This window comes from Hyaena hyaena, unplaced genomic scaffold, assembly GCF_003009895.1.
Source record: "Hyaena hyaena isolate Hyena2069 unplaced genomic scaffold, ASM300989v1 scaffold_37, whole genome shotgun sequence".
In the NCBI taxonomy this organism is placed as follows: Eukaryota; Metazoa; Chordata; class Mammalia; order Carnivora; family Hyaenidae; genus Hyaena; species Hyaena hyaena.
This window is the reverse complement of record NW_024080669.1, coordinates 2043460-2056798: the sequence shown is the minus strand read 5'-3', so window position 1 is coordinate 2056798 and position 13339 is coordinate 2043460. Positions and strand designations below refer to the sequence as shown.

Below are 13339 nucleotides of genomic sequence, written 5' to 3'. Positions count from 1 at the left end.
AGAGCTCCTCAGGTGGTTCCAAAGTCAGTTCTAGAAGGGAATGTGCCTTTTCTCGAGCCATGGAGTTAACCCTACATTCCCCCAGCAGCACGCTCCTGCATAAACCACTTCCATTGTGCTACAGAACTCTTCTGGGCACTGCCCTTTCTCTTAGATCATTTTTTTCCAACACCACCCAAGATATGATGCCCATTTCAGTTTTTAAGATTATCGTCTGTCCTTCAAGAGAGGCAGTCTCAATTAAGGTCTGATAGCAAGTTATTAATTGCCTCTCGAATGGACATTCTCTAGTCCAAAGTCTGGCCATGGTGCTGGGAAGGGCGCCAAGACTTCCGGTGTAACCCACAGCCTATGGTCTGCAGAAGGATGTGGCCTGTGTGACCTCAGGCAATCTTCCAGGTGCCCATTTGGAATGTCCAATTAATACGGCAAGCGATAGCGTGACGGCAGAGGTATATATCTTTCGCTTTATGGTCCTAGAGAGCGGAAACAACTCCCCACCCAGACACAACGCCCACCCCTGTAACGCCTTCAGGCAGAACAGATGCGATCATTGGCGTGAAAAGTGTTCAAACATACCAACGACTTTCCCCTTAGTCCCTTCGACCCTCATGTTCCTAACTGTGACTTTGCCAACAGGCTTTGGTTTTATGATACTACTTAGGGTAAATTTCCACAGTCAGGTGTGGAAGCCGCTGCTAGACCACATTTGGGGGAAGGAGAATCAACCCCTCGACGTCAAGTCTGTCTAAACGTTGCACTTTCCATCCGAACATTCACCTTGATCGCCAAAGCTTGCGTTTCCACGTCCTCTGAATCCGACTCACCAGCGCTTCTGCTACTGCAGCACCTGGGACCCCATGTCACAGAATCTAGGACCTTCTATACCCTCTGACCATTCTGTCCACTCCTCTGCAGGGGACAGAGCTAAGGGACCCTGACCCTGTCATCAAGCTTTACCTTGATTAACTTGCGGGGCCGCTGCCTCGACGGTTTGGAGGTCAGCGTTCTCACTACCCGCTTTGCCCTGCCGTTTTCTGAAATCCTCCAGAGTAGGGTGAATGGGGCCGATGTGTTTAGGTCCCTCACATTTTGGGGGGCCCGCAGCATGTCCAATTGGTTCACTCAATTTCTAAAAAGTGTTGCATTAACATCTTTGTTCGGACCCTATCCACAGCTGCTTTATTTGCTCCATTCTTTTTTTTTTTTTTTTAAGTTTATTTATTTTGAGGGAGAGAAAGTGAGAGAGAGAGTGGAGGAGGGGCAGAGGGAGAAAGAGAATCCCAAGCAGGCTCCATGCTGTCAGCACAGAGCCTGATGTGGGACTCGATTCCATGAATCATGTGATCAAGACTTGAGCCAAAAGCAAGAGTTGGACGCTTAACTGACTGAGCCACCCAGGTGCCCCACGCCCCATTTTTAAATAACTGTTTAAAGACTCTGCCCTGCTGGGATGGGTCCATTGCCTCTCTCCCCTTTCCCTCTCTATCCTAACCCTCTTGGGACTCAGCCTAGCTTTCTTCATTCTTTGTCATTTTAGAATGATTTTTCCCCTTTGGAAATGCTCTGAGGCTAGGGCCACACCGCAGCCCAGCCAGAATCAGGATCTTTCCCAACGCATTGCTCAGGCAGGGGCCCTGAGATGAGAGGCTGTGGTTTGGACCGGCCAGAAGCAAAGCTTGGCCCACGTCTCACTCTCATGGTTGCCATTAGGATATCAATAATGAAGGGTTTGCATTCTTTTCTTATTATTCTGCATTTTCTTACTCATCCAGTGAGCCAACACCCTGGGCGCTGGACCCATCATCTCTAAATTCCATTGATAACTTTCACCTCCAGGAACTGATCCCAATACAGCTGCTGTTCCAAACCATGGGTGACCCAGCAGCCACCCAGGAATCAAAGGGCCCTCATCCTCTGTCCTTTTTGTCTTGTTTTTCCTGAGCCTCATGTTCCAGGGAGTCAAGGTCATTCTAGCAAATGACACATTTTCTCACATCAACGGCAGTACTGCAATCTAATCTCGGCACTAACGAACTAGCTCAGGCCACGCACACAGTCCCCAGCGAGACTGCCCTCAGCTGGGGTTCCAAGTTCAGGGGTCCCCAGGCTCCCCCTACTTCCAACCAACTGGCTACAAATGTGGAGGTTTCCACAAACCCATCAGGTTCAAGAACGTGCTAGAGTGACTCACAGAACCCAGGAAAGCACTATCCTTATGATTACAGTTTTATCCTAAGGATACAAATCAGGACTGGCCAGATGAAGACACACGAAGGAAGAGACCAGGGATCGTCCTGAACGCGGACCCTCCCTGAACGTCTACTCCCCCAAAGAATCCGATGTATCACCCGGCTGGCACATCAAAGTGTTCACCAAACAGGACATTCCACTGAGCTTTGGGGTCCAGAGTTTTTCCTGGGATCTCATACACACCGTTGGCTGAATCACTGGTCATGCGACTGAACTCTATCTTCAGCCCCCTCCACCCTCAGAGGTCAGGAGGTCAGGATGATATCCTGTGCCCCAAAGCCTCGATCCTCCAGTCACACGGTCAGTCTTTCTGGAATGGCCTGTGCCCTTCCTGAGCCGTCTCATCAGCACGGCCACCTAGGGACTCGCAGCGAGTTATCCCATTAATGTGAACTATCAGCACCCACCATGAATGCCAAAGACTCTCCCATCACTTGGGAAATTCCAAGAGCTCAGAGGTTGTATCCCAAGAACCCAGGACAGAGACTAGATAAATGAAGTCTTCATTATAGAACAGGTAGCTTGTGCAGCAAAAAGTTGACTTAATGGGTTTGCTGTGTTCCAACCCTCCACTTTGCAAAGACAGCGTGGGTGCCCAGCTCCTGAGAAATAAGCCATAACCTGCTGGATCTCCGCCTAGTAAATCCTTAGATGGGGCCCTGGGCCATGCCAGATGTTTTATACTGATAATGTGACTTACGGTGGGGACTGAGAGCCACCCAGTCGCTCTCTGACTTAGGGACCCGGAGACTGAGTAGTTAAGATCAGGCAGACACATACTCCAAGCCTCTGTAACTGAACCTCAGGGAAACCCTGAGCATGAGGCACAGGGGAGCTCCCTGGCTGGCTGTACTTCACGTAGGCTGTCTGTCACCCGCGCTGCTCAAAAAGTGAATGCTGCTCACACAAACCCACCAACAGAGGACAACTGGGTCCTGTGTTTCTTCTCTCCTGGACTCAGTCCTACGTGCCTGCTGCCGTTCCTGATTTTGATCCACACCCTTTCACTGGAATGAACTGTAACCACAGTTGTGACTGTGAGGTGAGTACTAGCAAATCGCCGAAGCCCTGGGTGGTCTCACCGACCCCTGACACAGTCTTCTTTCCATTCTTTTGGCCACCAGCCTGGCACGTGACAAAACTCTTGATCACCCAGCCTCTCTGAAATCCTTATTGCAATTGCTCTCAGAACAAAAATCTATGCATCATCCCAAGTCAACCCCTTCCCTTTATAGTCCACGATTGTCAGCAAGTCTTATCGGCTCCACCTTCAAAATACGTCCCAGGCTGGAGCACTTCTCACCTTTCTGGTCCTTCCACTGGTGCCCAAGCCCCGGTCCTCCTCTGTTCCCACCCTGCCCCAGTCTTCTTCCTCATCCTTGAACAATGGCCTCAGAGCCTTCACGCTGGCGTTTCCGTGCCTGGACTGTCTTCCAGATCCACGCAGAGATAGTTCCTTCTATGATTCTGCTCAGACGTCTCCTCCCCACAGACGCCTTCCCTCTGCATCCATCTGCAGCACCCTCCCTTGGCCCCGAGCAGCCCCCTCGCTTCATTTTGTGCTTTGATCAGCACCTTCCCTGCTAATTACGTAAGGTCTAGAAAGATGGGGACCTCATTTCTTTGGTCCACTCCTGCAGCCTGAGACATCAGAGCTCAAGAGAGCCACTGAACTCAGAAAAGGATGATGTCCTGTGAGTCTAGGAGGCAGGACCGGGCCACTTACGTCTCTTATTCAGGAAATGGGAGCTATGGCTCTGGAAAGAGCTTTGACCTGCTCTCGGTCACAGGGGTCAGAACTTAGGAGTGCCTTTCAGGTCCTCACACTGCCGCTCACCTGCAGGCTAGGGAAGCTGGACAGAGAGTTTCCCAGAACAACCTTGAGAAGAGCATGGTTTGGGGAAGAGCCTGGAGGGAGGGGTGGAAGGAGGGAGGACCCCGGCCAGCAGGCGCCTGGGTCGGGAGGCAGCCCCCTCTTTCCCCAGCCTGCTACTAAAGGAAACCTAACGTCCTTCGCTCCCCTTCCCTCCAAAGCACTGACCCTCAGTGCCTGAGATCCCACCCCAACCTCCTTCCCCAGCGGCCTTCCCCACTTCTACCTGTCACAGGGCGGGGGCAGGGCGCCATGGGACCCCAGCCCCAGCAGAAGCAGCTGGCACAGCGTGAAGACCCTCCCCGGCATGGTGGCTGTGGCCGCGGCCAAGGAGGAAGCCCAGGTACCTGTGGCTTGCCGGGGTGCAGCCTGACGCACCTGCCTATCCGGGCTGCCAAAGTCCACGACCGAGGCGTGGCCACCCCGGGGGCTGCATGCCAGCGCTGCACGGCCTTGCTGCCCCGGCTCAGCAGAGGCCAACTCCTGCCCCCCTACATTGTACTTTTTCTCCTTGTTTCCTATTCTCCGTGGGTACCACCTGCTCAGGCCCTTCCCTCACGTGGTGGGGTGGTGGTGGGCAACTGGGGTACCCAGTGTCTGGGGCACAATTCGGTCACACACCTGTGACCCAGATGCCAGTTGCTCTGGTGGCCCCAAGATCACCACTGCAGAGAGTTACCTTTCCCTTTAACATTTCAAACAGCGTGGCTCAAGGTTCCGTCCCAGGTTTGGCTCGATGGCTTGGGCCTGACATGACATCGGGGTAGGGGATGGAAGTGTGTGTGGGAAGGTACGCTCCGCAAACCTATCACCGTTCGAGGTTAGTGACTGTGTGACCTTCCCTTTAGGACTCAGGCTTGCCATCCAGGATGTCAGTTGTGGTTCCTGAGCAGTGTCTGTCACACGACGAGATGGCCCTGGCCCTCCCCACTGCCCCCGTGGTGTGCCCCTTCCATCCTACCCTTCCTTCTTATGTTTTTCTTGTGGTTAAAATAGATACCACATAAGATCTGCCGTTTCAGCCATTTTAAAGGGCATACTTCAATTCCTATTACATTCACAATATTTTGCAACTATTGTCACAATTCATTTTCAAAACATTTTTTTAATCCTCCCAAAGAGGGGCGCCTGGGTGGCTCAGTTGGTTGAGCTTCCAAGTTCGGCTCTGGTCATGATCTCACGGTTCGTGGGTCAGAGCCTCACGTTGTGCTCAGAGCCTGGAGCCGGATTAAGATTCTGTGTCTCCCTCTCTCTCTGTCCCTCCCCCACTCATGCTCTGTCTCTTTCTCACTCTCTCAAAAATAAATAATAAAAAATTAAAAAAGTTATCATCCCAAAGATACATTCTATATCCATCAGGCAGTAAGTCCTCAGTCCTCTCTTCCCATGGCCTCTGGAAATGACTATTCAATTTTCTGTGTCTATAAATTTACCTATTCTAGATACTTCATGTAAATGGAATCATACGTGTCCTTTGGTGACTTTTGCAATATTCAGTGAAGTCTTTCATCTCCTTAAATAAGTTTATGCCTAGGTATTTTATTTTTTAGCTGTTTTTGCACATGGGATGGCTTCTTACATTTCCTTTTCAGGTTTCTCTTAGCAGATGTATGGAGACACAACTGATTTTTTTGACTGGTGATCTTGTGTCTGCAGCTTTGCTGAATCAGTGTATTAGACCCACCAGCCTTCCTGTGGATGCTTGAGATTTTCTATATACAGAATCATGTCATCTAGGAATAGATACACTCTTCCTTTCCAATTTGCATGCCTTTTCTTTTTCTTGTTCTGTCATTCCGCTAGAACTTCTGGTGTAGGGTTGAATAGCAGAGGTGAAAGCAGCCATCTTTGACTTGTTCCTGATTTTAAGGAGAAACCTTCCAGCCTTTCACCACTGAGTGGGATGCTACATGTGAGTTTTCCATAAATTCTCTATACTGTTCTGAAGAGCTTCCCTTCTACTCCTAGTTTTTTAATTTTTTTTTTTTTTTTTTTTATCATGGAAGGGTATTGGGTTTGGTCAAATGCTCTTTCTGAATCAGTAATCATGTAGGTTCTTTTCCTTCATTCTACTAACTGATCTTCGTATGTTGAACCAACCTTGCATTCTTGGGATAAATCTCACTTTTGTGATGTATAATCCTTTTAATACGCCATTGGATTTGGTTTGCTAGTATTTTGTTGAGGATTTTTCCATCACATGCATAAAAGATATTGGACTGTAATTTTCTTTTCTTGTGATATCTTGATACAGTGTAAGCATCAGGCTGGTCTCTTGGGGGAGTTAGGAAGTGTTTCCTTCTCTTCTATTTTGGAAGAGCTTGAGAAGGTTGGTGTTGTTCTTCTTCATATGTGTGGTAGAGTTAGCCAAAGAAGACATTGGTCTTGGACTGTAATAGGATTCTCCAGAGAAACAGAGACAATAGAGTCTGTGTGTGTGTGTGTGTGTGTGTGTGTGTGTGTGTGTGTGTGTGTAGAAAGAGGGAGACAGATTTAGCTTTAAAAATTTGTTCATATAAAAATGAAATGAAATGAAATAAAAATTTGCTTACATGACTATGGAGACTGCCAAGTCCAAAGGCTGCAAGTTAGATCCTCAGGCTGGAGGTCCAGAGAAGCCTAAAGGCAGTCTGTTGGCAAAATTCCTTCTTCTTCTGGGGAGGTCAGTGTTTTTCTATTAAGGCCTTCAACTGAACGGATGAGGTCACAACAGTGAGGGTATGAAATGAATAAAGGAAAATCTCATTTCAAAATATAGTCAGGGGACACCTGGGTGTTTCAGTTGGTTAAGTATCTGAGTTCAGCTCAGGTTATGATCCCATGGTTTGTGAGTTCAAGCCCTACATGGGCCTCCTTGGAATTCTGTCTCCCTCTCTCTCTGTCCGTCCTCTGCTCTCTCCCCCTCCCTTCTTCCCCATCCCCCTCTCCCTTTCTCTCTGTTCTCTCCCTTCTCCCCTCCTTCTCTTCCCCCCTCAAAAATAAACAAACTGTAAAAAAAAAACCCACAAAATATAGTCAGGAAGTCCTGAAGGGGTATACTCACAGTACAACTCCTCAAAGCTTACTTTACATACCCCAGCAGGAAGAAAGGTTTTCTCCTTGCTCAGCAACAACTCAGCCAATGAGAAGTCACCACAGCCCTGAATTTTTGCTCTGCTCCAATGGATGTTCATTCCAAACAGCCCCTCCCAACTTCCTTCTTTCCTCTACAAGAACTTTGTTGTCTGAACTTACCCATGTTTTTCCATGGTTTACATGCCCTGAACTACAATTCCTATTTCCAAATAAGCTCATTTTCCCGTAAACTAAAGGACTATTTTTAATATAGCAGACAAAGGTAATTTACTCAAAAGTCTCCTGATTTAAAGGTTACTCTCATCTAAAAATACCTTCATAGAGGGTCACCTGGGTAGCTCAGTCAGTTAAATGTCTGTCTTTGGCTCAGGTCATGATCTCATGGCTCGTGGGTTTGAGCCCCGAGTTGGCTTCTCTGCTGTCAGTATGGAGCCCACTTTGAATCCTCAGTCTCCTCTCCCTGCCCCTCCCAAGCTCTCTCTCTCTCAAAAACAAATAAACTTAAACAAATACATTCGTAGAAACATCTAGAATAATTTTTGACTAAATACCGTGGTAACTTGGCCTAGCCAAGTTGACACATTAACTATCGTGGGGAGTTTTCATGGTTGGGAATTTTTTAATTACAATCTTCTTGCTTGTTATGACTCTGCTGAGATTTTCTTTCCATTTCTTCTTGCATAAGCTTGAGTAATTTGTATGTTTCTAGGAATTTGTCCATTTCACAGTGGTTATCAAATCTGTTGGCACACGATGTTCACAGTATTTTCTATTTTTATAAGGTTCATAGTAGTATCTCCATTTTCATTTCTGATTTTAGTTACTTGTATCTTCTTTTTATCTTTGTCTATTTTTCTTCCCCATAGCTAAAGATCTATTTTGGGGTTTTTGTTTGTTTTTCAAAGAACCAACTTTTGGTTTGATTTTCTCTTCTCTATATTATTTCTCTATGCTCAAAATTTATTTGCTCCCTTCTTCTAGCTTTGGCTTTAATTCACTTTTAATTCCTAAAGATATAAAAACAGGTTATTGATTTAAGATATAATGGGGGCGCCTGGGTGGCTTAGTCAGTTAAGCGTCCGACTTTCGCTTAGGTCATGATCTCCCGGTTCGTGGGTTCGAGCCCCGCGTCGGGCTCTGTGCTGATTGCCAGCTCAGAGCCTGGAGCCGATTTCAGAGTCTGTGACTCCCTCTCTCTCTGACCCTCCCCTGCTCACGCTGTCTTTCTCTCTCTCCTAGAAATAAATAAAAAATTAAAAAAAAAAAAGATATAATGTAGACACTTGCTGTAAATTTCCCTCCAAGAATGGCCTTTGCTTCATCCCATAAATGTTGTCTCCAGGTGTTCATTCATCTGTAAGTATTTTCTAATTTCCCTTCTTTGTGATTTCTCCATGGACTCTTAGGTTGTTCCAAAGTGTGTCAATTTCCACATGTGTGTATCAGTTTTCCTTCTGTTATTTATTACTACCTTCATTCCACTGTAGTTGGAGAAGATACCTTGTAGGATTTCAACCTTTTAAAATGTACTGACACTAGGGGCATCTGGGTGGCTCAGTTCATTAAACATCTGACTTCGGTTTAGGTCATGATCTCACAGTTCCTGAGTTTGAGCCCTGTGTCAGGCTCTGTGCTGACAGCTCAGAGCCAGAAGCCTACTTTGGATTCTGTGTCATCCTCTCTCTCTGCCCCTCCTCAGCTTGCGCTCTCTCTCTTTCTCTCTCTCAAAGATAAACATTAAATTTTTTAAATTTAATTTATTGTTTAAATAGTTTATTGTCAAGTTGGCTTCCATATAACACCCAGTGCTCATCCCCTCAAGTGCCCTCCTCCATGCCCATCACCCCCCTTCCCCTCCCCCACACCCATCAGTCCTCAGTTTGTCTAAACACACACTCACTACCAAAATTCACACGGGAAGAGATAGAAAATCTGAACAGACCCATAACTAGTGAAGAAATCAAATCATTTATCAAAAATCTCCCAACAAATAAGAGCCCTGGGCCAGATGGCTTCCCTGGGGAATTCTACCAGACATTTAAAACAGAATTAATACCCATTCTTCTCAAGCTATTACAAAAAATAGAAATCGAAGGAAAACTTCCAGACTCATTTTATGAAGCCAGCATCACTTTGATTCCCAAGCCAGATAGAGATCCAGAGAACTACAGGCCAATATCCCTGATGAATACAGATGCAAAAATCCTCAACAAGATACTTGCAAATTGAATTCAACAACACATAAAATGGATTATCCACCAAGATCAAGTGGGATTCATTCCTGGGTTACAGGGCTGGTTCAATATTCGCAAATAAATCAATGTGATACATCACATCAACAATAAAAAAAGATAAAAACCATATGATCCTGTCGATAGATGCAGAAAGAGCATTTGACAAAATACAGCATCTCTTCTTAATAAAGACTCTCGAGAAAGTCGTGATAGAAGGAACGTACTTAAACATAAAAGCCATCTATGAGAAGCCCTCAGCTAACATCATCCTCAATGGAGAAAAACTGAGAGCTTTCCACATTAAATTTTTTTAAATAAAATTTTCTGAGACTTGTTTTGTGGCCTAACATATGATCTATCCTGGAGAATGTTCTATGTGCATTTGAGAAGAAGATCTTCTACTGTTGTTGGGCACAGACTTCTATTTATCTTAGGTCTAGCTGTTTCCCAGTTTTGGTCTTCTATTTTCTTATTGATTTCTGTCTAGATGTTCTATCCATTAAAGAGACATGGAAGGCTCTAGCTATTAACATAGAACTATTACTCCCTCCGATTCGTCAACTTATACACACTCTCAGCCTGGGATGACACTGGTCTTAGCTGGCCTCTCTTCCTCTCTTTCCCCGAGCATAAAGAGCTGATAAAATAAGTGCCAGTATGCCAAGGGCATATTCCCAGGGTCATAATATGATCTAGATGAACACATTCAAGTTTGGACTCCTTTGAAAGGACAGTCCAGGAAGGCAATGTTTGATGCTTGTTCTGATCCCACCTCTGGGCCCTCCTTCACAGCACTGGGGGCCCACTGCAGCTGAGACAGTGGGACTGGGCAATTTTGAGGATTCATAAACATCTCCACAGAACAATAAAGCATTTGGAGTATGTGTTTGGGAAGCCAGGTGGTATGGGAGGGGGACTGAGGGTAGGAGAGCTGGGTGTCTGCACAACAGGATTTCTTCCTTTTTGATGTTCCAGGAGGGGTAAGAGCCCAATCCCTGACGTCTAGGCCCCTACCTTAACCCCACTCCACTCTAGCCAGGGACTGGCTGGGAGGGTAGAGCAATTACAATTGCCCAGAACAAAAATCTATGCATCATCGCAAGTCAACCCCTTCCCTTTATAGTCCATGATTGTCAGCAAGTCTTATCGGCTCCACCTTCAAAATACGTCCCAGGCTAGAGCACTTCTCACCTTTCTGGTCCTCCCACTGGTGCCCAAGCCCCGGTCCTCCTCTGTTCCCACCCTGCCCCAGCCTTCTTCCTCATCCTTGAACAATGGCCTCAGAGCCTTCACAGTGGCGTTTCCGTGCCTGGACTGTCTTCCAGATCCACACAGAGATAGTTCCTTCTATGATTCTGCTCAGACGTCTCCTCCCCACAGACGCCTTCCCTCTGCATCCATCTGCAGCACCCTCCCTTGGCCCCGAGCAGCCCCCTCGCTTCATTTTACTTTTAGTTATACTTCAATTAGCATTTTCCCTAATTACGTAAGGTCCAGGAAGACGGGGACCTCATTTCTCTGGCTCGTTGCCACAGCCAATCGGTCACCGTAGTGGTCCAGGAGCATCAGGACCATGCCATTGGCCCAGCCAAAGCCCTCCTGCAGAGAGGCACGGCCAGTGGGCCAGGATCTCCGGGGAAGGGCCCCACATTCTTTTAGGGGGGTGGTGAGATCTGCACCCAGGGGCTCTAGAGCTGCCCAGGGGTAAAAGGACTCCAGGACACATCCTCCCTGTGAACCCACATCCATAGGAGGAAACAAGCTCAGACAGAGGAGGTGGTCATGGCCAGTTGTGGGGACAGCAGAGCCCTGCAGTTCCTGGGGGGTAGGGGCCCACTCACCTGAACTTCATACTCCCCTCCACCACCTGGCTGACCACCGTTGCTGACGTCATACTGGGAACCAAGGGACAAGCTCTAAGGTCAGGCACTAACCCCCGCCCCCCACCCCCGCCCTCTAGGGAGCCCCTCTGGGAGAAGCTGCTCTGGCCTGCAGTGCCCAGGACTGGCCACTGGGTGTCACCGCTGCTCCCCAGGCTTTGCAAAGCCTGGCAGTTCCCCCAGCTCCCCATGGAGAGGAGGCCCAGGAGCAGCTCACCTTCTCATACATGGCTGACTTTCTGGAGTAGACCTCAAAGGTGGTACGGATCCAATTCTGAGCCAGCTGGAAAGCCACTTCCTGGGCCCGAGGTGAAGGAGACTTGGCCAGACCTAGACCCCACCCCCAGGCAGGACCCTGAGCCACCTGAGTGCCCATCCCAGAGGGAGCCTTACTCTCCTCAGGGAGGGAAAGAGGCCTGAGCTTTAAGACCTCCATCCTGAAATCACGTGAAAGGCCAGAGTGCTCTTTACCCAGGGCCTGGGCTTGGAGGGACAAAGGCAGGCTGGCTCATAAGTGTCTGCTGAGTGGGAAGCCATGAGAACAGAAGAGCCAGAGAGAGACCTCACCTCCTCTGTCCACACCTCCCCAGTGCCAGGGGGCTGACCCTCTAGATGCAAGGGGGTCAGGCCCTGGGATGTGCCCTGGCGCTGCCTCCCTACCTGTGATGACCAGGTCCTGCAAGGGGGCCCAGGCATTGGGGAAGTCCCACTGCTGGCCGGTCTTCTGGAGAGAAGTCGGGATCCCGTACCGGTAGGTCAAGATCTGGCTGTCCTAGAAGATTCCAGACATTTCTCGGACTGTGGGTGGGGACTGGATGAGGAGCCAAGGGCCTGGGCCCTCCTCAAGCCAGATGTTCCCCTTCCTGGACTCTCTTCTTACTCACAGCTGCCCCCTGGTGGCTCCAGCGGGACCCGCAGGCTCAGGCAGGGGAGTGGTGGTAGTGGTTGGGAGCAGGGAAGGGAAGTCACAGGCTCAGAGACAGGGAGAGAGCAGGGGGTTCTGCCCCCAGTATACCAGCCCTCCCCTCCCCTCCGGTATTTCAGAGCCTTGTCCACGACTCCAGAGACAGAAAAGCAGCTGCCTCAAAAAGAAGTGTAGCCGAATGGATAAAAGTCCAAAGTCTTCCCATGTTCAGGGTCACAGTCAAACCAGGTAGCCTTCTCATCTCATAGAATGGCCTTCGATACAGCTCAGTGCTATTTCTGCAAAGTTCAGTAATTCATAGCTTTGGAGGCATACTCTTGGACAACTAGGTTTAGGCAGAAGGTGCATACCCTTGTATTCTACTGCAGCTTTCTAGAAAGAAATTGAGGGGGGAGGCAGTAGCAAGGGAAAGTTTACTTCTAACTTCTCATTGCCTCCCTGAAGCCCTCACCAGTCTCCCCCCAGATAAACCTACCCAGACCTGCCTCTTACTCCACTAGTAATTGCTCACTCCCCATCTGGGCTCCCCCTTCCCTGGTCTCCTCCAACCAGCCCTCTGCTCAGGAATATTTGCCGCTGCTAATTGTGGCCTGTGGTTTCCACTATTTGTTAGACACTTTCTCTCCTTTGAGGCTCAGAGACGGCCCTGGTTTGCCCAAGGCTGCACAGCGTCTGTCCTCCCAGCCAGCCCCCAGGCCCCTTCCCCGCCCAGCCCCACGGGAGCAAAGCCCGGCTCTGTGCCACTCCTCCCCTCAAAATAACGGACGGCTGCCCCCTCTCCCACTGAAACCACACTCACCGGGACAGAAGCAGGAAGCCGTGAACAGAGAACGGACCTGACAGAGGCAGGCACGCAGGCCCCACTCTGGTGCCACCGTTGCTCTCCCGAGGCCACGTTCGTGTGCGTCTGCCTCACGGGGAGAGCAGTTTGGGGGCATCTTCCACGCCTGGGTCAGAGGACCGGGCCGTGCGTCTCTGGGCCTGGCTTGGCGGTGGCAACAGAGACGAGGCAGGGGGAGCCAGCGGAGGACGTGGTCCCCGCGGCCGGTGCTGAGAGCAGCCGCTGCTGCGCGAGCCCCTGCCCGCGCCGGGCTGGCTG

At 49.1% G+C, this 13339-nt stretch overlaps 1 protein-coding gene across 1 annotated transcript in view; it reads right to left on the bottom strand.

Moving 5' to 3' along the window:
* Positions 1-11563, bottom strand: part of TREH (trehalase) — a 25299-nt gene extending 13736 nt beyond the window's left edge. The window contains exons 1-2 of the mRNA XM_039229372.1: positions 11533-11563; positions 11277-11330 (exon numbers count right to left, since the gene is read on the bottom strand). Coding sequence (XP_039085303.1) covers positions 11277-11330; positions 11533-11540 — 62 coding nt within the window. The 5' untranslated portion in view covers positions 11541-11563. The remainder of the gene's footprint in view (positions 1-11276; positions 11331-11532) is intronic.
* Positions 11564-13339: the final 1776 nt, after the last annotated feature.